The 22,634-nt window shown below is 53.8% G+C and overlaps 6 protein-coding genes across 6 annotated transcripts; 3 read left to right on the top strand and 3 right to left on the bottom strand.

The window, feature by feature from the left end:
* Window positions 1-1,869: 1,869 nt before the first annotated feature.
* On the bottom strand, window positions 1,870-5,878 carry LY79DRAFT_666023 (fungal-specific transcription factor domain-containing protein; the record flags this gene model as incomplete). Its single annotated transcript, XM_060563153.1, has 2 exons — window positions 1,870-4,479; window positions 5,750-5,878. 2 exons carry the CDS (start codon window positions 5,876-5,878, stop codon window positions 1,870-1,872), a joined length of 2,739 nt encoding a protein of 912 aa, XP_060418946.1.
* A 491-nt stretch (window positions 5,879-6,369) lies between these two features.
* LY79DRAFT_538583 (uncharacterized protein) lies at window positions 6,370-7,008 on the bottom strand. The gene has a single exon (XM_060556756.1). It carries the CDS (start codon window positions 6,980-6,982, stop codon window positions 6,455-6,457), a length of 528 nt encoding a protein of 175 aa, XP_060418947.1. The 5' UTR covers window positions 6,983-7,008; the 3' UTR covers window positions 6,370-6,454.
* Window positions 7,009-11,905: 4,897 nt separating this feature from the next.
* LY79DRAFT_538584 (uncharacterized protein) lies at window positions 11,906-12,568 on the top strand. Its single transcript, XM_060556757.1, has one exon. The coding sequence runs from the start codon at window positions 11,987-11,989 to the stop codon at window positions 12,290-12,292; it is 306 nt and encodes a 101-aa protein (XP_060418948.1). The 5' UTR covers window positions 11,906-11,986; the 3' UTR covers window positions 12,293-12,568.
* A 2,117-nt stretch (window positions 12,569-14,685) lies between these two features.
* On the top strand, window positions 14,686-16,355 carry LY79DRAFT_666024 (senescence-associated protein-domain-containing protein; the record flags this gene model as incomplete). Its single annotated transcript, XM_060563154.1, has 2 exons — window positions 14,686-14,703; window positions 14,760-16,355. The coding sequence occupies 2 exons, from the start codon at window positions 14,686-14,688 to the stop codon at window positions 16,353-16,355; spliced, it is 1,614 nt and encodes a 537-aa protein (XP_060418949.1).
* A 961-nt stretch (window positions 16,356-17,316) lies between these two features.
* On the top strand, window positions 17,317-19,670 carry LY79DRAFT_506672 (Spc97/Spc98 family protein; the record flags this gene model as incomplete). The annotated part of the gene is made up of 2 exons (XM_060553746.1): window positions 17,317-17,943; window positions 17,997-19,670. 2 exons carry the CDS (start codon window positions 17,317-17,319, stop codon window positions 19,668-19,670), a joined length of 2,301 nt encoding a protein of 766 aa, XP_060418950.1.
* Window positions 19,671-21,127: 1,457 nt separating this feature from the next.
* On the bottom strand, window positions 21,128-22,549 carry LY79DRAFT_506311 (uncharacterized protein; the record flags this gene model as incomplete). Its single annotated transcript, XM_060553709.1, has 1 exon — window positions 21,128-22,549. The coding sequence occupies one exon, from the start codon at window positions 22,547-22,549 to the stop codon at window positions 21,128-21,130; it is 1,422 nt and encodes a 473-aa protein (XP_060418951.1).
* Between the last annotated feature and the right edge of the window lie 85 nt (window positions 22,550-22,634).

Here is a 22,634-nt window from a genome sequence, read left to right on the forward strand (position 1 = left end):
ACGCCGAGGGGCACTTGGCTTAAGCAATGATTGCAGGCTAGCTACCACGGCGCGAAGGAGTAGAACCCCGCCAGAAAAAAACCTTCATTCTAAGATGACGATCTGGCAGGTCTCAGGGATGACAAACTAACGGCATAATCACTCTGTCGACGCCACAGCTCTCAGTTCTTGGCATCGACTCAAGTTCTGCGTGCGCCTCCACAGCGCGATGGTGGCGTGAGCAGGCAGTGAAGCAAAGAGAGGACAAAATTGACGGGGAGCAGGATTTGGTGGCCATCGCCCGGCCGGCGGCCACAGCAGCAAACGCGCCTGGTGGGGTTCAATGAGACGGACGTTCGGGCGTCGTTGGTAATGGGTCGACCCGTGGAAGACAAACAAAAAGCGGGATGCGCACGAATAAGCTCATAAGCTTATTGTCCGCAATCCCTGACCTGGGGACCTGGGGAAAGACAACATGTGATTGGCTCTTTTGCTTCCCGCATGTCTATATCGGGCATGGTTGTCTCTCTTCCTCGGCCAGCTCACCCCAGGTCCCGGCCGCCAATCCTCGGAGATGACTCGGCTGGCCGTGCTGGCCTTGCGCTTGTTCCCCTCCTCCTTCCCTCTCCCTCTTCTTCTTTTTTTTTCCCTCTTTCGTCTTCTTCACCCTTCTTGTGTCTGACAAACGAACAACTGCCGTGACTGTACTCGCTCGGTGCAAGCATTTGCCGCTGCCTGCGGCCCATGGACCCTTTAAACCAGGGGTTGGGTCCTCCCCAGGCTCCCCCCAAAGCTGAGGCTGACCTGTGTGAGCCGGGCTCCGGCTTCTATATTTGGGACGGGAGTGAGAATCGCCATGCAATTTGCATCCTACAACAACCAACAACACAAATCCTTGGTTGTTGGAGGTCCGCAAGGCCCATGGGATGACTACTCCAGCCTCTTCAAGCTTCCATGTTCTCCCGAATTCGTGTCTTGGCCCTCCGGCCCGCCCCAAACTCGCGGCTCGGATCTTGACGAGGACCGCCACCTCTTTCCGGTCGGCATCTGAACCAGCCCCTTTCCCTGCTCGCCCCAGTCTCAGCCCGGGATATGCCGCAGGCTTTGGTGGACGAGTATTTGGTTCCGAACGCGAGATATCCGAAACCGCCATTCTTGCCGGGAGACAAACGTATGAATTCCCCCACCCCGCGCTCAAATTCTGTTAAAGTAAAGTATCCCTTTTCTTTGAAATAATGAATAATCAGAAAGACGCAGAATATTAGGCTTGCACATCAAGAACAGCGATCGCTCGACTGGTGCGCTCCGGTTGGGGCTTTGTTGAGACATGTGTTCCCGAAACCGTAGTGATAGTAAAATAAAACGTGATCGCCAAGGCCGACTCCGCCGTTTCGCCGGAGTCCACGTGTATCTATTGGGGGTCGAACGTAGTGAGAAGAGCACTTCGATGTGAACGAAGCGTGGGGGTGCCAGGCTTGCGCTTGCCGAAGCGCCTTGGTATCCAAACTCGAAACATGGCGGGAACATGGCATCAGTCATCAAGGTGGCAAACGTGTGTGCCATCGCGACTTGGAGGGTAGCGGACGTGGTATCAGTCATCAAGGCGGCGCAACGCGTTCGTTGCATTTTTGATTTTCTTCTTCTTTTTGCGCAACAAGTTTCTCCTTGTGATTATTAGACCTGGCCAGCAGCTTTCCCTCACGGGAAAAGGCATCGAGGAAGCCTGAGCCGTAGCTTTCATACCAAACTCCATGTAAACGCAACATGCCTGCAAATCTGTTCCAAACACGCGCGCGCGCAACCACTACAACCCGGGCGTTGAAGTCATGCTGAACTTTTTGGGCCCCAGTGCCCGCCCATACGCTCGGTTCAAGTGCAGCTGCTACCAAATTACGGCTGCTGGCTGCTGCCGTCGGCCATCTGCGTGTAGAATGGCGGCCTGAGCATACCCCAGTCTCCGATGCGGGGCACACAGACCATCCCCCCGGTGCTAAACTCCTGAATGTCCTCGAGCATGGTGCCGAATCGTTGGCCCTGGTTCTGCTCAACGTACGATTCGATATTGACGGTTTCTGTGTGGGCGCCCGCGATCGCGAAACCGTTAGCCATGGGTTCAGGGGTCGGGAGACACCTCTGTGTTGGCGAGTGACGGGGCATACCACTGGCAAAGCCTCCTGGGTCGGCTTGCTGATTAAACGGACTGGTATTGATGGCGGTGAATGACGACGCTTGTCGAGAATCTCTCCTGCTGTCAAGACCGCTGGCGCCAAAGTGGGAATATTCGGGGCCCAAAGAAGAGCTCCTTTCCAACGTACTGGCGCGCGATCCGTCGGATCCTTCGTAGCCTGTCGGTCGGTCTTCTTCCAGTATTGTGCCATTGCTCGTCATCTTGTCTATTTTTGCTCGCCAGTCTTCGAGCCCGCCGCTGCTCCCACTCAGCCGGATACTCAAACGTCCGTCGCTGCTTTTCCTCGATTCTCGGTTTGTATAGTCGGAAAAAACTTTGGTGAAATACCAGTCAATGTCTTTAAAATACGTCACGTAATTAGAGGCCACGTTGAAGTGAGGGACGACTTTGGTCAATGCTTGGAAAGCGACGCCAGTGTTTCCCGTCTGTGTCATCTCAGGCATCATTCCGGAAGCCCGCTCTTGGACTTCTTCTTCACTGACCATGTGATTCTCGGTATCCATGTGCGGGTAGTGTCGAGCGTATATGCCGACAATCGCAGCTTGCCAAATAGCAAATATGACGAGTGATGAGTGAGGAAGCTTATCCCGACATGTCAAAATCAAGTCGATGATCTCCTTCGCTGCCTTGAAGACTTGTTCTGCACTCCGCTCCCAGAAATGCTCCGGGACAGTGGAGGGATCGAAAACGGGTTCTTCGAGAGGGCCCGCTGGCTTTTGGCATTTGATGGCAAGGAAAGGTATGTATTCCCGGTGCAGCATAATCTTGCAGAGGGCCCCCAACATGTGAAGGGACACGTACATGCTGTTGTCGTGCTTCCAGAAGTTAACACTGGACCAGGTGAATTCTTCCGGTAGGTGGGCAAAGAATGCTTCCACCTTGTTGTTCAGCTGGTAAAAAATTGATTCTGTGTCCCAAGGAGGAAGCGTTTCCGTATGGCGGCCTCCTGCAAAGCTGTACTTTGTAATGTCTCCCCAAAAGTCGACCAGTTGTACAAAACGGCTGAGGACACTGTCGTCAATGGGTCTCTCCATCTCTCTTCCCACTTGCCGGAGAAAGCCGGTGTAAACGACGCGGCCGAGATCAAAGGCGTGTTCGTTGCAAGGCAGCTGGATCTGGAGATCCTCGGATCGTACCATTGAGACTCGGTCGGATCCACACGACAAGAGCCGATCAAGTGTGAGGCAACTGAACATGGTGCGTCGCCTGATTTCCTGATCCTTCCACTTCTCCGACGGAAGGTGTGCGGCGGACTGGTTTGACCGTGGAAGGAGACCTAAAATCTTTCTTTCCCGCAATGGTATGTCACCAAAGCCTAGTTTCAGGCCCTGGGCCATCCTGATAGCCACACCAACATACATCCATGCAGCCAGCCCGCCGTTGGGCTGGCTCCATTTATACAAGCCGAGCATAAGAAAGGCCTGGACTCGAACAACAGTGGCCGAGGTCAAAGCCGACTCCAGGCTGCCTAACGCTTTGGTTAGAGCGTTTGCAAAGTATTCCGATGCCATGGAGGGCTCCGGCCTGGGCAATGCACCGCGGGACTTGGGGCCTGCTACTTTGTCATATGATATGTGAGCAACATACTTGACCAGTTCGGGCTGGAACCTTGCTGTGAGAGCCAAGATCCCTAGCAGGACGAGATTCGACTCGGCCGACGGCTTGCTGGTGTCCTTGCTGTGGATGATACCCTTCAACGTCGGGAGGTGTAGAAAAGGAAGTTCGGTAACAAAGTGCAGCTTGTAAATGTCCAACAATTGATGCCACATATCCACGGTCAAGTATGGCGCGGAGAGTACTTCCTGAGCATAGACAGTGCCGGTACGTCCTTCAGAAAAAGTGGCCTCTTCGAGTTTCTTCACCCGTTTTCGATCATGGCCGGCGTCCTTGTCCTGTCTCGGTACAGTAGGAGGCTCTGTTCGCTTTGCTGGTAGAGGTGTGGGATCCGGAAACTCGCACTTGTGGCCTGCTTTGATGCATGTGTCACAGGGCGATCCTGTGTTGTCGTTGTCGCATTTGATCTTGGATTTCCTGCACCGAAGACACGCTATGCTGGACCTCATTGGAGGCCGCATGGCTCTTGAGGGTCTTTTGGCGCCCGAGCCGCCGCTTACCACGGGCTTCGCATCATCGTCGTCGGGCACGGTGGAAACGGTCGACCTGCCTCCGGCGGAACGCTGCTCTACTACCGCCGAGGGTACGGAAGCCCTCTCCGAGGGCTGCAAGATGTCTTGAGGCCTCCTTTTCGGTGTGGTCTGGGTGGAGGATGCCGTCGGCGCGTCATCGGAGTCCGATGCGGGAGAGAGTATGGACTGGATGCGAAGTTGGAAGGAAATCTTGACGGTTCGGGCCCGTTGTAGACCCGCAAAGCCAGTGAGGGGTAGCGGACGATTGAGAACAGAGGCCTGGACAGGACAGACTCGTTGCACCACGCACTACTGGGCTCCCCTCCTGGAATACCGCGCGAAGCCAGGATGACTATGCTCGTGAGAGGTTGGTCTGGGGGATAAAAAGACTGAGCAAAGTGCGACAGCAAAGATGCGCAAGTAACGGATGTCGACAGCTTGTGTAACCGAAGGGAGTTTGCTTCGGGTAGTACGCAAGACGCCTGCAGTGAGCCGGAAAATTGGTCGTCGCCGGTCGGTGACTGGATGGAATCGGAGCGACAATCACCGTAGCGGATGTGATCAGTTCTCGGGCAGACGTTGCCCAATGTCTTTCTTGTCGCAGCGGTAAAAAGATGAAAGAAAAAGAAATAAAGAATAAGAAGAAATACTGGCGAGGATGTCGTGGCTGGGAGTTGAACGTGCGGATCTTCGTCAGGTAGGCAGCTTGAGAAGATGAGCTTGCACAGAGTAAGAGCAGTGGTGATAGAGACTGTTGCAGAGTGATGACGACGAAGTCGTTGTGTAGAAAAAATACGCGCGCGTGCCAGGGCGAAAGGATGCAACACTCGAGCAGACGAGGGAAGCAGGACGACGAATGCAATGTGGTCGGGGGCAGATATCAGCCCGGCAGAGAGGGCAATAAGCAATGATGTAGACTGAAGCTTGCGTTCCCGCGAAGTGTAAGGGCCAGGGCAGGGAGGGTGGGAAAGGGTCGATCGGCTCTGGCCGTGCTGTCGGCCCAATTTGACTGTGTACCAGGGCGTGTCGCCAGCCTAACAAGGTTGGTTCATCTCTCTCTCTCTCTCTCTCTCTCGCTCACTCTTTCTCCCTCCCTCCCTTGCCTGTTGTCTCTCTTGCGATATACTATGTATGGGTTATAGCTTTTTTGCCTTCCCGCATCACAAGTTCCCCACCAGCATCGGCAGGATCGATGGTGCCTAGAGCGAAAGCGGACGGTTTGACTCTTTGTGGCTGTCATTCAGGCCGTACTGGACTTTGGAAGAGAAAATGCTACGAAAACACAAAAAAGTGGTGAGCGTTGTGCGAGTTTGCCGCCCCATGTCTCTGATCAACCCCACGCGCAGGAGGAATGAGGCGGGTATTGGTGGGAGGGACCAATTCAAAGACCGATAACCAGGTCAAGCAAGGTCGTAATTGGGTCAGCAAGGATGCTAGAATTTCGGGCGGTGTCAACCAGGAAGAGAAGCTCTTCTCTGTCGAGGAAGGAAAGATAGGGACAGCGCGCAATATGTCTCTCGGCGAAGGCGCCGAGTGTCTCGCGAGCATCGCATTTTGAGACCTCGAAGCACCACTGCACGACCATCGTTCAGATGACGCGCGCTGGGCAAATAGTTTTTTTAGTTGGACGCATCTGGGTGGCCACACTATTCGTGTCCGATAATCTTGTCCGTTGCCTTGTTACTTGCTGGCACAGCCAGGTCCAAATTTGGTTCTCGGCCGGGTCCGCATGACGACTGGGGGGGTCTATTGGGCTCAATCCTGGTACATTCATCTTTTTTATCCGAACTGTTGATTTGCAGCGGGAACGGATGTTGTGGAACATAACGTGGAGAGGACGGAATATGCCAAAACACCGCATCTTGGGGCAATCGACATATCTCAATGCGATATGGGCAGTCGTGGGAACAGCTCTCAAAGTGGCCCGACATGGTCACTATTTCTGCCGCCTCCGCAGCGCTGTAATCGGCTCCAACTTCCTCCGTGCAAGCTACGTTATCTTAAGCCACAGGTGCTGGTCGTCCAGAGAAGCAAGTGACGGCAAGCACATCACATCAGTCAGCGGGCCCATATTACACTGTATTGCGTCGTAAGTGCACGACATGGTCGGGGAGCACGGGAGCCCCGTTCGCCAGCGCAGGCCAGAAACTCAAGAGTCTATCTAGGCTCTAGGGAGCAGGCCGGGGAAGGGATAGATAGATTGAGCATTTGCTAATTTGTTTAGGTTATCCGTAGTGCCGTGTGTGGGGAGGAGACAACATGGGCCGCGCCGCGTGGAACCCATCCCCTCCAAAGCGTCCCATCCAAAGCGTCCCAAAGGCCGCTTGTGCCATATGGCGGCGGCGGCGGCGGCATCAGCTATGCTGGCTGACTCTGTGGGTTGCGTCAACAGCAGCCAACTGCCCGGGTAGATCAGATCGTGACACGACGCCTTATGGCCGCGAGGGGGGGCCGACGGAGTGAGTGGGAAAGAAAGCAGGGTGGAAGCCTGTTCCGGTTTGCCTCTGCCGGCAATCAATCGATAGCATAGATAGAATACGTAAGCGAGGCATTCGTCCGAAGACGCATCGGCGGCGACGGCGACGACGGCGACGACGGCGGATGACGAGTCTGTGTATGGTATTGCGTTCCTTTGCGAACAAACATGGCCCGGTACATACAGAAGGGATGACCCCTGGCCGTTTGCCATATTCGAACGTCACTCAAGCTTCAACCTGGCTCCAGAATAGGTAGGTAGTCAAGTAGGAAGAAAAGCGGATGGTTCCGTAGGTCCGATCTTCGGTCGTCGACTGTTGGCAGGTGGTTTGGGGCTGGCTCGCTCCCAACGCGGTCTAGTGCAGAGACGAAACTCGGATTTTGCGTCGGCTTCCGCGTCTGCGCCTGGGAATCCAGGGCTTGGGTATCTACTGTCTCGATTGACAGTACGAAGGCAGTGATTGGCTCGGAGGTAGCTGCGCTTCAATGTGAGTGGCCGAACAACAATCCCAGGACGTGCAGTAGTGTCTCATAGGGAAAGACAGGGGAGGGCCGGAGGCTTTAGCTGGTTACACGAGAAACGAGACAGAGAATGCCAGCCGGAGGGATGAATGCCATGCCAGTTGCTGATGCCAAGGGTTTGCCAGTCAGTGGTTGATGGCATTAGGAATGGCAATGTTCGATGTCTGATCACAATCCGAGGTATGTCGGCATGCAGGTCGTCAGCCCATCTTAATCTCTTTCTGCATATGGGGGCACGTCGTGCCGGTGAAGAAACTTCACGATGATCAGACCAGACCAGACAGAGCGGGACGCAAGCATTGGTACGTACCTAATTCTCTTGGAAAGATACCTACACAAACCGCCTACCTGGCTTCTTTCCTTCCTTCCAGCCTGGCAGTTTGGGCTAGGTGTATCCGTACCTTAGGGTAGGTACGAAGGGCGGTTCCATTCACAGGCGCCGTTTCCGTGTAACCACAGAGGCCAAATTACCTAACCTATCTGGGTAAGTGGGCTGTCACATGATGCTGAACTACCTACCGGTACTGTACATTACCTACTAGGTACGGATACTTGGGTGGGCGTACCTACCTACCTAGGTAGGTATCTAGGTATATACCCAAGTACCTTTCCTTTCCTTTCCTGTCTGTCTTGGGTACCTACCTAAGCAGATATATACGTATACAGATAAAGGTGCACCTACCTACCTATGCTCTACTCTCCTTCGACTGCTACTCTTGCTTCCACAACTCGCTTCAAAAAATTCTGTGCACGAGACAAACCGCCCAGCTCATCTTCTCCGTCTCAGCGCTTCACTGTAGATGCGCTCGAGAGCTCTCGTGTACTTATTACTGTCTCAGCATGTCCGCTTGGCGATCAGAGAGAACCCCGCTGCCGGGTTGACGTTTCGCCGCTCCCTCGTTGTGACAAGATCATCGTTTTCTATAAGATTCTACGTAGGAGAATATATATGTATATATATATATATATATATATATACATACATAACTAGGCTTGCTAACGCTTTCCATTGATCTTTGACACAATCCCTATTTTATTTTCGTCATGGAAAGAGTCCGTAAAAGTCCGTCTCCATTCAACTGCCGCACACTTGCCCACTCGTGCTATTCTGAGTCAATGTCTTGCCTCGACGCTTGGCTAGGCCGCCACCCCTGCCATCATTTCAGCCAGGCTTGATTCCACACCGCTTAGAAATCCGACACCGAATTCTGGATGAAAACACTGATTTACCACAGTAAAGACGGCACTAGTCCCGAGAATCTGATTTTGCCTTATTTAGCTAGATCCTCTTTCACGCAGCTATGGAATGTCCGCACGCTATCTTCATAGTGACTCGGCTTCACAAGTTCTAGTCCCAATCAGAGCATATACAGATTAGACATTGCCTTGATAACAAGACCTACAGCTTTTCGACCAACCCCCATATCGATGTACCATCGATGCCAAGCTTAACAAGATTGCGGAAGAGGCATCTTTAGAGTTAAGACAGTAGCGAGCGCCCTTTTTCCTTCTCCCCAGGATGGCGTCGCCAAACATGTACCCCGTCGCACTACACCATTGCTCCTACCTGTCTGTCTGTACTTGGCTGATCACAATTTTCCGTATGCGTTACGGTTGCTATACCCCACCCCAAAATGACGGTATTCTTCTAATTGGCTCTTCATCCGCCGAATTCCATCAAGCCATCGGCATTTCGAACAAGAAATATAGGCAGAGTAGCACCACGAAAGCCAACAAGGGTCGGACTGGAAATGAAAAAAATGCTTCCTTGACAAGAGAGGCACGCAAGCGGAGCCTGCCGGGATCTCTTGATGGAGAAATTCTGCTCTGCCATGCGAGGCGCTAGCAAAGCATTTCAAATTCCTGATAGCGGAAGAAGCGGCTGAATTATGTGTTTCTTGGGGCCGCAGTGTTGCCCTCTGCTCGATGTTTCCCCCTTAGTGATGATGACGGCCTGCAGCTCCATGAAACCATGAATCACAAATTGCATTAGGTATTCGGATCTGGACTCGGAAGAGCGCTCAATTGCAGTCAATAATAATGGGTACGGCCTGGAAGGTTGTGGTGTGAGGAACGCGGCTCGGCGTTGGGCATGAAAGTGCTCCTCCTGCCTGCCAAAAGGGCAAGCTGGGCTTGGACTACCGAGACGATGGTGGCTTGTTTGTCTTTGCTCTTGCCATTTCATAAGGCTGTATCCGTATAGACCACCGAAAGTGCTTGGCTAGAATCCGAGCTTGGCTGAAGTTGAAAATTATTGGACACGCTTGCTCGACGACGCTCAGAGGTCTTCGGGACCAGGGCCCAGGCCCAGTCCCAGTCCCAGTCTGCGTGGCCGTCTGCGGCCACCATACTTTCTTCTGAGTGTCATCATTTGCGTTTACACCCAGGCCAACTCCTTATTAATCTTTTTTGAGGACATTATGCCGAGAGACGCGCGTTGAACCCCGCAAGCAGCGGCTCACTCTCAGGCAGCGCAATTGATCCCCTCCCCAAGAGGGCCTTCACACAGGCGAGATGAAGGATATCGGGCGGGCCATTTCCACCATCAGCCCTGGCCGTTCATTCGAGATGTAAAGAATAGAGAAATCACCGTGCCCTTTGGCAACGTACTAAGTGTAGTGCTGTGCAGTATGCACCTGCAGATTATCCGACACATGCCGTGCTCTCGCCTCCCGATGTAGGCGAAGGCCCGTAGTGGAAAAGTTGTCGTCTGCAAAGTCTCGCCTGCAGGACTCGATTGTGAGCCTCCCAAGCGGTGGACAAAAAATGACACACTTTCAGTACTTTCCCACACCACATCCACCCCAGGACTATTATCAAGTGTGTTAATTGGATACTAACTAGACTGCAAGATGTAATCAAGATAGAGGGAAAACGTAGTTGATAGGAAATAGAATAGCCTGGTACTAACTTTAATTGATTGGTATAAGCATATCGATTCACTTGGTATCATGCTGCTTGTAATAGTATGGGTGGTGTTAAAGTGTGATGATGTTTTGTCCACCGCGTGCCTCCGTCGATAACAAGTCATGTGGGCAACCTATTACGGGTCGCTCCAAGGGTATCTGTTTGGTGCGCAGCCACCTCTCCCCTCTACTCTATAGTCTCCTTATGTGGTTGAATGCGGGGCCTTCATGCATGCCAACCGGATAGTGCCAAGCGGACATTTCAAAGACAGGCACGTATCTCCTGGACCGGAAGAAGAGGCCAAAAAGGCAAAGTGAACGGCGCTGGCCATCTGCCGAGGCCTTTTTGTGTACGCCACTTTGGCCAGGTCGTCCGGTGACGATCCAAAGCTTGTAGCAAGATAAGGGGGGTAATGGGAAAACAAAAGCAGACTATCTATAGACGGCCCGAAGGACATATTCTGCGTATCGACGGCGAGCCAGACCAGGTCATTCGACAACAGAATTGCTGGCGTTCGTGCTCACACGTGGGTTCTGTGTGGAGGCGCGCCAGGCAAAAGCCATACCTTGTTTTTCCAAGCAGCAGCAGTCTTTTCGGTCCTGGCTTGAGGTGAGCTGACCATCCCGTCTTTGGCTTCTTCCGGGCCCCACATAGGCCAGGAAAGTCGTGGAAAACACCTTGGGGAGCTTTGCTCTGGAGTATGTTCCTGCAACGCGATATCTGCGGACAGTTGCAGCATGACTGGTTAGATATTGTTGATGAAATGCTGGAGAACAGCAAGGCGACCCTGCGATGTAGACTCTCGCCGTTCGCACCATGATGGACCCAACGTGGGAGCCGGCTCCAGAATCCACGAATAATCGGAACGACAATACAGAGCAGTGGGATCACATGGCGTTCAGTTCCCGCTCAGGGACACCGTCTGTGTTATATATATGAATCCTCATAGCTAGACTTAGTGCTTCGTAGGCTATTCTCCTGTATCTCTAGGAACAGTGCCGAAGACCTACGGATATGATATATCCATGCCTTAGATGCCTAGGACACGCAATTGGACGTTAAAGTCCAAGAGCCAAGGGCTCCAACTAGGGAGACCCTTTACATTCCTCGATGCTTCTCGTAGCAAGTAGGATTTCGTCTAGATCTCAAGAGTGACCATGTATGTATCGGTTACGTTATCAAAGGTTACGTTAGGTGTGAAATAAATGCCTTGTAATAATGTCTTCTCAGATAAGGCGTCTTTCCTTGGTCTGTACTTAGCTTTTACTTTTCTGAGGTAGTGAGGAACCTGAAGAGCCTTTTCTCTTCAGAAGTGAGTTGGCTCCAAGATTGACGCAGCCTCAACCACGGCAGTCAGGAGCATGACGAAAATCGATTGGTAGTTTTCTCCTGCTTCAGGCTCTGTAAGTTATACGTGGTCACAAGGGTCTTCATTCGGTACGGATGGGGCCATTCATAGGTCTTGGACTGTGACTGTTGAGCCGTGAATCAAACGGCTTCCAGGCACTATTGGCTCTTCCAAGTTATCTTTGCGATTAAAGCCAATGTTCAACTGCCCCAGCCCGAAGCTTCCAGTTTCTGGCATGTACTTCATTTCGAAAGCGATGACTTTGAACTCATTTATAAACTATGCTGACATATATAGCATATATAAGAGCAACAGATACCCTAATATGCCTATCTGCTGCTGGGTCGAGCAGCAATGAGTCCCTCTTTTCGTGTGACAGACAGCTTGAATATCGCTAGCCGGTGAAGGCTTTATGGAGACCTCCAGACCTAAATCTGGCAAATGGTATTGCAGAAAGACCTCCCTCTCAAGGATAGAGTGGCTTCCAGCTATCTAAGTGCCGTATTACTTGGGGGGAGATCAGTGATGCCTCAGCTTTGGGCTGTCTTCGAGCCCTGGCATGTATCAGCATCTGCGTTGTTTTCGATTAACTTGGTATCGCTGTGTTTCTCAGTAGGATCACTACATGTAGTCTTTCGTGTGATGTTGGGCCAAGAATCAGAAAGATGGCCATCGACTGACTTTCTCCCATTCCTCACGCGCTACTGTTTCGTCTTCACGTTTGTAAGTGCTCATACATCAAACTGAATAAAAAGGAACTCAAATGAGACGTGAACGATCTATGAGAAAGGACTGTATCGCCTGGTTTTTTAGATGATATGATCCGGCGTATGACAGCCAAGCATACAAAAAAAGGACTGACAGACCTGTTCGAGACATGTGAAGAAGCATAGAGCCAAATCGGAGGAGGTAAATCTTGGGAATGCTCACTTCTAAGGCGATGTGAAATGGGCATACAATGTTATTGATACGAAATATGGGACAGCGGTGCCTGTGGACTGGCAGGTCGGCGATTCGAGAAGCGATGCCTACCACTCCAGGCTAAATCAGTTGTCGCAGGTAAGGATATCAACTCTTTGTAAACGATGGCCCTGGTTGCTGGGTACATCGGTTAATACCAGCGAATACTTGATGTTGTACATCTCCAGTCGGCTTGGAGCGGATGATGAAGAGAAAGAGGCGCGCATACGCAAGTGCTTCAATGCGTTCGGTTCTTTGCCAAACTCAACTGGTAATAAGGCAGGGTCGCGGAAAAGCTTACAGGCCACTGGAATTGCTCTACCTTGTATGTGTCTAGGGAGAATCATTTCGTGTTGACCGCAGACTAGAGGAAGGGAGCGATTGGAGATGAAATACTCTCCGCAAAGTACGAGTTCGGTCTTGATTGGAAAAAGGCAATTAATGCCTTCTTAGTAGCGTTGGTGTTGACACACGGTCACAAAGTTGGAGACAGAGGAATATTAACCTCAGATTGGTATCACGAGACGATGCTCGGATCAGAGAATGCGGGCCCAGATTCACTTTACAGTAGTGGTCGACGGGTCGTGGGAATCCACAGAGCCGGCCCAAGAACCATAGAGGGAGCCTGCCCGGCGCATGAAAGCCCTTGAAGTTAGATATCGGCCGCGGTATAGGCATTCATGTATGAATACTTGGGGCAGCTTGGCTGATGAGACAGCTCTCTCTTCGGATGGCGACATGTCGCTCCAAATTCAAGGCGCTTCTCACAGCATGTTCAACTTCTTGGACTTCGTATAAAAGCTATTATAACCACCTCAAGCCCGTGCTTACGAATAGGCGACAGTAGCACTACTACATAAGATTGTACACGTATGCTTCGATGTAATTGGTTGCTGTGGGAAGCTGCGGGTTATCTCGTCTGGTCCAACAGTGATTGTCATCAGCTACCATATTGGCAGCTGTCAAAGTTGTGCCGTATTCGTAATATGGTTGCACCGCCACACTTTGATACCGAGAAGCTTGGAGAGGATGCCACAGGGTGGCTGAGCTAATCAGCAAGGTTCATCCGACTCGGACAGGGCTGGCGAGCGAAAATTCGCCTCCCCGAGTGAGATATCTTGGTTTTACTTGGGCAATCAATGCAGATCTGAGGCAGGTCGAGGCCTTGGCACAGATGATGAAAGTTGTCGCCATCTGCCTGCATGATCTCCAGCGATGGCGGGATGGCAAAAGGATGACGAAGGAGGGGTCCGAAGAGGTACGTACCTTGCCCCCTTTCACAGCAAGAGTCGAGCTCCATAGCGGGTGGAGCACGCCAAGCAAGCAGCATGGGGTTGTGTTAAGGTGCGTGTGGGAGCTGCCAGAGAGGAACGCGCGCGAAACAGGTCCAACATCAGAAGCTCGCTCCTCGTCGGACTTCGGTGGGTACCCCAAGCACCCTGATCTGATGGTGGCTGTGCTACATACACCAAGACACAAGCCGAATCAGATTGGATCTCGGGAAGCCTGGGATAATCTCCAGTATTTGTTCGAGTCGAAGGGGCAAAAGGGGTCTCCCCGAGGGTACCTCTGGTGGTTCACAGGGACGACAGTGGACCGGGAGCACCTTGAAATAAGCCGCGTCCAATGACGTCGCCCGCCGCTGAGAGGCCTCTCGGGGATTGGGGCACGTACCAGCGGTACCAACATCCATCACCGCGATGAGCTAGAGCACGGTAGACCACCAACAGCAGCTCTTTAAGCGCCATGCAAGCTGCTTCGACACTCGTTCAATCCAACCACAACCGCCCTCCCTACACCCCAAGCTTGCCTGTCCAGAGACCAACTGCAGTCGTCACAGCGTCTCACAGCATCGACTTGGTGCCACTTGTCGCGTTATCTACCTCGCCTATTTGTCCGTCACGACTTGCGTTGGACCAGTCTTCAACCCTTCAACCCTTCGACACACTAAACCCACTCACTCCCCTTCCCTCCCACTTTGCAAATCAACGTTGGACCCAAAAGACACCAAGACTCCTAATCAAACCTCTTTACCACCATAACCGTCAGGCACTTCTCGAGACACTTAATTGCCCGCAAGCTACCATCTCGCAAGGTCTGGCCTCAGGTAGCCAAGTCTGCGACATCACTACGCTTGCTTGCTTTGCGCAACACCCCACTCCACCTTCACCACCCCAACCATGGCTTCGGGACACAATGTATGGCCGCGAGCAACCAGATGACCCTGGGACCAGCTTCACTGACTTGAGTCCAGGACCCCAAGCTTTTGTACGCCATCAATGGCGTCAAGGCCTTCCACATCACCAACGGCAAGGAGGAGTCTCTTACTCCCGCTGGCCCTCAGACATTGTCGCTGTTGATGGTACCAACCTCGTCGCCTTTTTCGTCCGGCGGCGGAGAATCTCCGCCCGAGGACTTCTACCTTCACCTGCACCTGCCTCCCGAGCTTGACCTCCCTCTTCCTGCCACCACCCAGATCTACCACCAGCCGCCGACGAGCTACCTGATTCCTAGATGGGACTTAGGTCCGGACAGCGGGGCCTTCACCCGCATCCAGTTCCCAGACACTGGCAGCAGAAAGGGCTTGCAGGAAGACGTGGATACCTTCGAAACGATCCTTGCGCAATGTACTGCCTTCCTCGAGCGTGCCCCGCCGCCCAAGACCACCTCCTCCAAGTCCAAGTCGGCCGCCGCCGCCGCCGCCGCCGCCGCTTACCCCTATGACGACCCCGTCTCCGACAGCTCCACCTCAAAGTCCAGAGCTGCTGCCGCCGACGGTCTTCCCGCTTACAACCCGGCCGATTACCAGCCTGGACAGGGCTACGCACAGGGGGCCCACAGCTCGTCCAACAACGGTGGCAGGATCGTACTCATCGACGAGGAGGATGGCAGTGTCATTGGCGAGCTGACGGACAACTACCAAGTGAACGAGGAACTGGGCGTCAGACCTGGCACGAAAGGTAAGCACGGCGGCCACTCGGCCGAGCTTGACTCACATGGCATGCTAGATCCGGTGGAGATCACACTCCCTGCCGACAAAAGCCAAGCCATTACCGTCCAGCCTTTGTCGCAGGAATACTGCGAGATGGTCATGCACCCTTCGTACAAGAAATCCTTTCTGGTCTCTAATGCCTCCAAGGCGTCGCGCCTCATCGTGACATCGTCCGACTTGGTCACCAAGGGCCTGCAGTCCTCGGCTGACAGTTTCACCAAGAAGACGAAGCCGACGAACGAGCCCATGACGTTCACGCCTGCGGCGCACGACCGCATCCGTCGCATAAACCAGTTCTCTACCAAGGCGGCCGGTTTGTCGGCGACGACGGTTGGCGCCGTGGGCAAAGTTGCCCAGAACCTGGGCGCTACCCTGTCCAGGAAGAAGGACGGCGGTGGAAGAGGTTACGACAAGGACGGCAACCCTATTGAGGGTTACAAGCCTGGTCTGTTGAACAGGAGCTTGATGGCGTTCAACACCGTCGCAGACGGTATCGATCAAGCTGGTCGCAACCTGCTGACTGGCACATCTTCTAGCGTGTCCCAGATGGTGGAGCACCGCTGGGGCGCCGAGGCTGGCCAAGTGTCGCGGCAGATCGGCGGTGGGTTCAAAAACGTCGGTCTGGTCTATATCGATGTGACGGGTGTTTCTCGCAGGGCCATCTTGAAGAGTGTGGCCAAGGGCATGGTCGTCGGCAAGGTCAAAGGTGGCGGACAGATCATTGTCGGAGGCGGTGATGGCGGCTCTGTCGCCCTCACTGAAGACGCCAAGCCCCGGAGGGACGACCAGAGCGACACGGCCAGCTTGTACACGGCATACGAAGGCAATGGCAAACAGCCAACTGGAACGCGACCATGAGGGTAAAGTGGCCGATGGTCGGAAAATAGGGAAAAGAAAGTTTAGAAATTCAGGAGCCCAGGCATTATAAGGGTATGTTTGGTTGTTTGGGGGTTTTTGATGATATCAGCGTCAGTGCACATGTACATGCCCCGAGAGGGGCAATTACCTTTCTCCACCTCCTTTCGCAGAAGCGTAAGCAATGCGAGTATACCTGCGGAACACGGCCCAATTTAGTAATAGCAAGTCAAAGCTACTATCAAAGATTCGTTGCGTCCGTTAACATGCCCTTTAGTACGTCCATTCCAGCGGTGGAACGAGTGGGTGTGGAACACTGCAGCTAATGGTGCCGGTTGCGCTTATCTAATCTCAGACAGAGTCACGTGCTATTTGAAGACAGATGACGCGGGTCCTAAGAAGCAGCCACTTTAGGCTCTGCGTCGCGTCGAGTCGCGCTTTCACTTGCAAGCCCGTCTCCTCCATGCGACTTGCTGTGATATTGGAAGGAATCAGGCACTCAGCATGGAGCGTCCTTGACGCCCGGCGCAGTTCTTGTTGTGGCTCACATTTCCTGGTGTCCCAGTGTTAGGGAGAAACCCGATTGGGCTCGTGCTAGGAACAATAGTTATATGCGGGCAAAGCATAAGGTAATTTATCCATCCGCCAACAATCAGTCCATCATCGCCCTTTGGTTTCCTCTTGCCCCTCCATCCCCACCAGCTTCCAGAAGACAGTCGCTCTTGTTTTCTCTTACCCTTTGCTACCTGTACATTGACTTCACCCGAAGAGTAAATGTGTCGCTTCGAGCTATTGGGCGCCTTTATTCTGCTTCTCCGTGACTTTGGCGAAAAGTCAAAGTCCAAGAAGCCGCCACAACCCCGGGAAATGTGACGACCCTTCCTTTCCCCTGCATACTCATTTATGGTACCTTGACGGCTAATGTCTTCTCTTTCTCGCTCTGTCGTAGAAGCAAGCAGTCGTCATGCTCCACGAAATCCTCCTCGCCCTCTCTGGGCACCCCTCCCCTCTCCTCCGGACCGACAACCCTAACCCCAACGCACCACCAACGGCCGTCTCACCCCCGGAGCGCGAGCTCTTAGCCACCGCTGCCCACCTCAGCGACCTTCACGTCAAGCTGCAAGGCTACACCGGTCCCATCGCCGCCGAGCATCCGTCCACCATCTGCCGCGCCGTTGCGACCGCCGTGCAATCTGTCCATCTCGCTGCCTTCCAGCGCAAGGTTCTCGAGGTTGAGGACACGATCTTGCGTAGGGATTCGAGCCTCGTCGGCGCGTACAACATTGTGCCTCTGACGGCTGTTGTCGGGGAATTCTCCGAATGGACGAGGCGGATGGAGTGGCTGTGGGAGATTGTGCAGTTCATGCTAAAGAAGCAGCAGGGTCAGACGTGTCGCGGCGCACAGCTCATTGACAGGTTAAGGAGCGAGCTGCAGAGTGGGTACGTGGATATCGAGCGGACTGCCATGAGTCTAGTCTCCGTGGCAGAGACGGCATGGTTGAAGCAGGTGTCTGCTTGGATTCTCTACGGGCGTCTGCCGACGTTTGGGGGCGAGGACTTCTTCGTCCATAAGACGGATGGTGGCGACCAGGTAAGCTGCTGTGGCGAGGCGATAAGGAGTTGTATGAGGATTGACTGATATAGGACTTCGTTTCCGTGCCGTCTCTACTACCCAAATTTGTAACGCCGGCAACCTCATCGTCGATGCTCTTCATCGGCAGGTCACTGAACCACGTCCGCGTCAAAAGTAGCGTCGAATCCGGCCTGCAAGGCCTCGACCACCTCTCCTCTCAGCTCATAGAGCTGTCCGCCTTAACATACCCTCTCAATACGGCCGGCTTTTCGCGTGCCATCACATCCATCCGCCTTACCCTCTCACGAACAATATTGCTGAAACTGTTGCCCCTTACGAAAGTCGTTGAGGCCCTTCAGGTTCTGAGGGAGTTCTTCCTACTAGGCCGGGGCGAATTCGCCATGGCCTTGACGCAGCAGGCGGATGAAAAGCTACGCAGCCGGTGGAAGCGGTCCGATAACCTTGCGTATGAGAAGCGCGAAGGGCTGGGTACATTCGCGGTCAAAGAGGGCGAGGTTGCGGCGGTGCTGGCCAAGACGTGGGCAGCAATGGGCCTGATGCAGGGTCAGCACGCCGATGAGGATGAAGGGCTAGAAATTGCACGCAAACTCCTGCGGTTAAACCTCACAAAGTCAAAACCGGCAGTGCCCCTGAAGCTCGAAGCTAGCGTGTCACGGCCGACGACAAAGACCCTGGCTACGACCCCGTTTCGCAACCTCCTGCTCTCCGTCCCGGTCGTTTTGACAATGCAGATTCCCTCGCCCCTCGACATGTTTCTCACTCCTTCCGATCTACAGATCTACTCAACTATAAACTCATACCTTCTATCCATCCGTCGAGCACACATACGTCTCACCGAGTTGTGGAAGATCACATCTCTTCGTCGGCATCATCCGGCACCACCAGGGCCTCCCGCCGGAAGCACCCGAGTCGGACGTTCCAAAGTCATATTACTTCGCCAACGCTACGCGGCGCGGTCCAATGCCTTGCGCAGTGCTTGGGTCACATGCAGCGCATCACTGTTCTTCCTCTCCGAGACGGAGGCCTACCTGCAAACCGAGGTTGTGGCAGGGCTTTGGGACGGCTTCCAGGCGTGGCTGACAACGAATGAGAAGAAAGATGCCCCAAAGCCCTCATCAGAGGTCGAGGCCGAGGCTGAGGACGAGGACGAAGACGATGGCGATGATATCTGGCTCGCTCAGAGCATACCTGTCAAGGAGACGGCCCCCAAACCAACAGACTCGAATCCAGTTCACGACCCTCAGAGCCTCGCCACTGCCCACCGGGCCTACCTCCGGGCCCTCTCCACCCGCCTCCTCTTAACCTTTCCGTCCTACACAGACCCGCTATACAACCTCCTTACCCACACCGACCACCTCGTCGCCCTGGTGCAGCGCCTCCACGCGGTCTGGACGTCCATGGACCTCGAAGCGGACGCCGGTGTCGTCGACGCCTTTGTTGACCTCGAGATCGAGGAGCAGGAGGTCCGTGCCGCGATCCGCGATGTGGAGAAGCATGTCAAGGATGGCATCCGAGACGTCATTGCTGCGCTGCGGTCGCTGGAGGCGGATCCGGCGGCGTTCGCGGACGAGGAGGAAGGCGGCGAGGAGGGCGTGCTGAGGGAAGAGGGAGAGTACGTGCCGCGCAGGGTCGGCGGCGTGGAGAGGTTACTGATGAAGCTTGACCTGGCCGGGTGGTTTGGGGAGAAGAAGGACGATTTCGGATTCGTGTTTAGCGAACATTGATCAAGCAAAGCGATGATGTTATGATTGCTGTGGCGCTCCTCTTCCCGTTACACTTGCCGCCCCGTTCCTGCTGAAAGTGCACAGCTCAGGCGGAAAGAGAAGCATCACGCGGAGAAGGCTCTCCCTACATACTTGGCGCCAGAAAGCCTTCGAAGTGCCCCTCATGAAAGAGCAAGATTTCGACGCAAGCACACTCCGTCGTATCTTACATCCCGACTCTTCGCTCGGGGAACGTTCCTGTAGATAAAGGCCCACACGGGCTACGATTAGTCAAGATGGGTACATTATGGCAAGTCGAGTTGCCCTCCTACGTGCATCTCTCGGGAAGGAGAGGGGTGGTGGGGAAGTGCAGACGTTGTTCGTCCAGTTTCGCCTGCGGCGTGCGAGATGACCGGAGCGCCCCCCCCTTTCAGTGCGAAGCGAGCGAAAGGGAAAAAAAGGCCGAAGACGACGCCGGCGGGACGGACACGGACCCGATGCGGCCGGATAGGGACGTCATGGGGTTGGTCATGCGCCAGAGCGGAGCCGGTGGTGGCCCGGTCCGCAGGCGTGGACTATTGCTGCGAAGACGACTGGACATTTCCCAAACGGAAAAGAACAAAAGAAAAAAGAAGGAGAGAAATTGGCAGAGAAGGAAACAAAGAGACAAAGAGAGAAAAAGACGAGGGGGGATACTGCCCGAAGGGGGACGGGGGTTCCTGTTTGGCGCTTGGCAGTTCTGAGCAGCTACATCTCGCGATGGCGCGCGGGTGGTAACAACGTTGGTGCCGTCCCGCGGCAGCTGTCGGTCTAGGATGGCGGGGTTTCCCCCTCTCACCCAACGTTTGGGTCTAACAGAGCTGCATATTCGGGGTTCACGGTAAAGTGTGGACGAAAAAAGGGGCTCCTTCTTGTATGGTTACTCCCGCCCAAGTAATGGGTGATTCAGGGAAAATAGCATCAGGACATGATGCATACTGTTTTCATTCATGACAGTCTCGTCCTGTGGGACAAGATTCAAACTATCGTATCATATCGTTCAAGCTCTTACTTCGGTTCCAGATCCCAATGCACCGGAATGTACGCCTGCTGGAATGCATCCTCCCAAAGAAAATAGACAGAGATGTACACAAGTGGAAGGTAAAGAGAAAGAAAATAAGGGGGAAAAAAAAAATCATCCGCTCCATGTCTGTTAAAGCGGGAAGGATTCCATGGTATCCTAGCCCATCATATCCTATTGCTGTGTATCGACTGTGTGTGCGTGTGTATGCGATTTATCTGCAGTAGCGCAATTTGCTGTCCATCATAGGCGGTCTCCTTTTTGTTAGTTTTTTTTTTGGAGATGTGAAGTATCTGGTATCCGGAAGAAGCTAGTTCTGCTTTTGACGAGCCAAGGGAATAAGAGTCGTGATAATACTGGAAATTTTTGATTGAGACGAAATTGCATGAGACTTTCTGAGACTGATTTTCGCATTGCTTCAGTATGTCGCAATCGAGCGTTGTCGTAGCGGACTTGAAGTATGGTCCGAAGCGCGGCGAAGGAAGAGTTGCTGTAAAAACGCCCGAGGCCCAACGTACTCGACGTCGACCGTCCGGGACGTCAGAGGCACCGGAATGTGGTGAATCTTTTTCGTCTGCCAGCGGTGCTTGATGCAGTCATCGACGAGAGCCATGAGGCCCGTGGCAACAATCACGTCGGCGACGTCGGTGACGGCGTCAAGGACGCTGCGATCACTGATCCACATGTGGCAAGGGGGCACCCAGCCGCCGGCGCTCTCGTCCTCGACAATCTGGTTGGGCGAGCGCGTCTCGGGGACTATGTGGGCGACGGCATCGCTGGCGTTGTTGTTCCCGTCCTTGACAAGGTGGAAAGAGACAGCGCCGAGGTTCTTGTCCAGAACGCGCTTCCACTGGTACTTGTGACCCCACCATTCGAACTCGTAGCGCTTGTTGTTGGTGCCGCCACGGCGCGAGACGTCAACGCGTGCGTAGTTGGAGAACTCGAGCTTCATGGTGTTGCTGGGTATGCGGCGGGCCTTGGGCTTGGGCTCGAAGGAAGCGGACCGCCGGAAGTAACTCGCCGTCTCATCAGTGCTGTTACGGGAAGATGAGGCGCTGGACTGCGGGCGCTGCGAGGTTACTTCCTTTCCCTTGCCGGCGAGGAATGACCCGCTAGAATTCGTGCGCGGCAAAGGCCTCCTCATGGAAAGGGTCTTGATGGCGCTCGAAACCGACCGTTGCAGCGTTGGCCGTTGCTCGACGTCCTCTTCGACGTACTTGCGCTTCGAGTTGCAGACTTCGCGACCCGAATCGCGGCAGTATCTTCGAAGGGAGAACTCGCGCTTGCCGAGGTCATGCATACGCAAGTGGAAGAGCTGGATGTTGTAGGGACGGCGACCGGGGGCGACGGTGTCGACCCTCAAGTTCATGTTGCCGTCGGGGGTGAACTCGTCGTGGGAGATGGATAACCTGTTCATGGAGGGAAACAACTTTGCAAAGTCTTGGGGGTTTGAAGGGCGGACATCGGTTTCGATGATATCGCGGCAGTAGGCGGGCAAAGGAGGGATCTCCTGATGCGGGTCAAAGTCGTCCATCTCGATGTCGCGCATCAGCTCGAGCTCGTCCTCGTCATCGGAGGCTAAGCTGGAGTCGAAGGTGTCGACGGAAGATCGTAGACAATTGCTCGTGGAAGGGGATACGTCTTCCTCGTAAACAGGCTGGAACTTATGGGAGACGGTCCTAGCTTCCTTGACTGATGCCTCGGTGCTTGCGTAATAGGAAGTGGGTGTTGTGCTTTGAGATTCATACGTCTCGAACGAGTCGCAGGACTCATTGCTCCTCCGGGAGCCGTGACTACATGTCGAGCTCTGGGAGCTATTTTTTCGATATGAATGAGACATTGTGAATGTGTGTGTGTGTGTGCGTGGTGGTGGTGATGGTAGTGTATAAAGTCAGTCGGAAGGTGGTTTGATAGTTAGAGGGTGA

This window comes from Colletotrichum navitas (assembly GCF_030913465.1).
Source record: "Colletotrichum navitas strain CBS 125086 chromosome Unknown LY79scaffold_5, whole genome shotgun sequence".
In the NCBI taxonomy this organism is placed as follows: Eukaryota; Fungi; Ascomycota; class Sordariomycetes; order Glomerellales; family Glomerellaceae; genus Colletotrichum; species Colletotrichum navitas.

Excerpts from the sequence above, each read along its gene's own strand:
- LY79DRAFT_538583 (XM_060556756.1), bottom strand. The coding sequence starts at position 6,982 with ATGGCAAACGGCCAGGGGTCATCCCTTCTGTATGTACCGGGCCATGTT.
- LY79DRAFT_538584 (XM_060556757.1), top strand. The coding sequence starts at position 11,987 with ATGGTATTGCAGAAAGACCTCCCTCTCAAGGATAGAGTGGCTTCCAGC.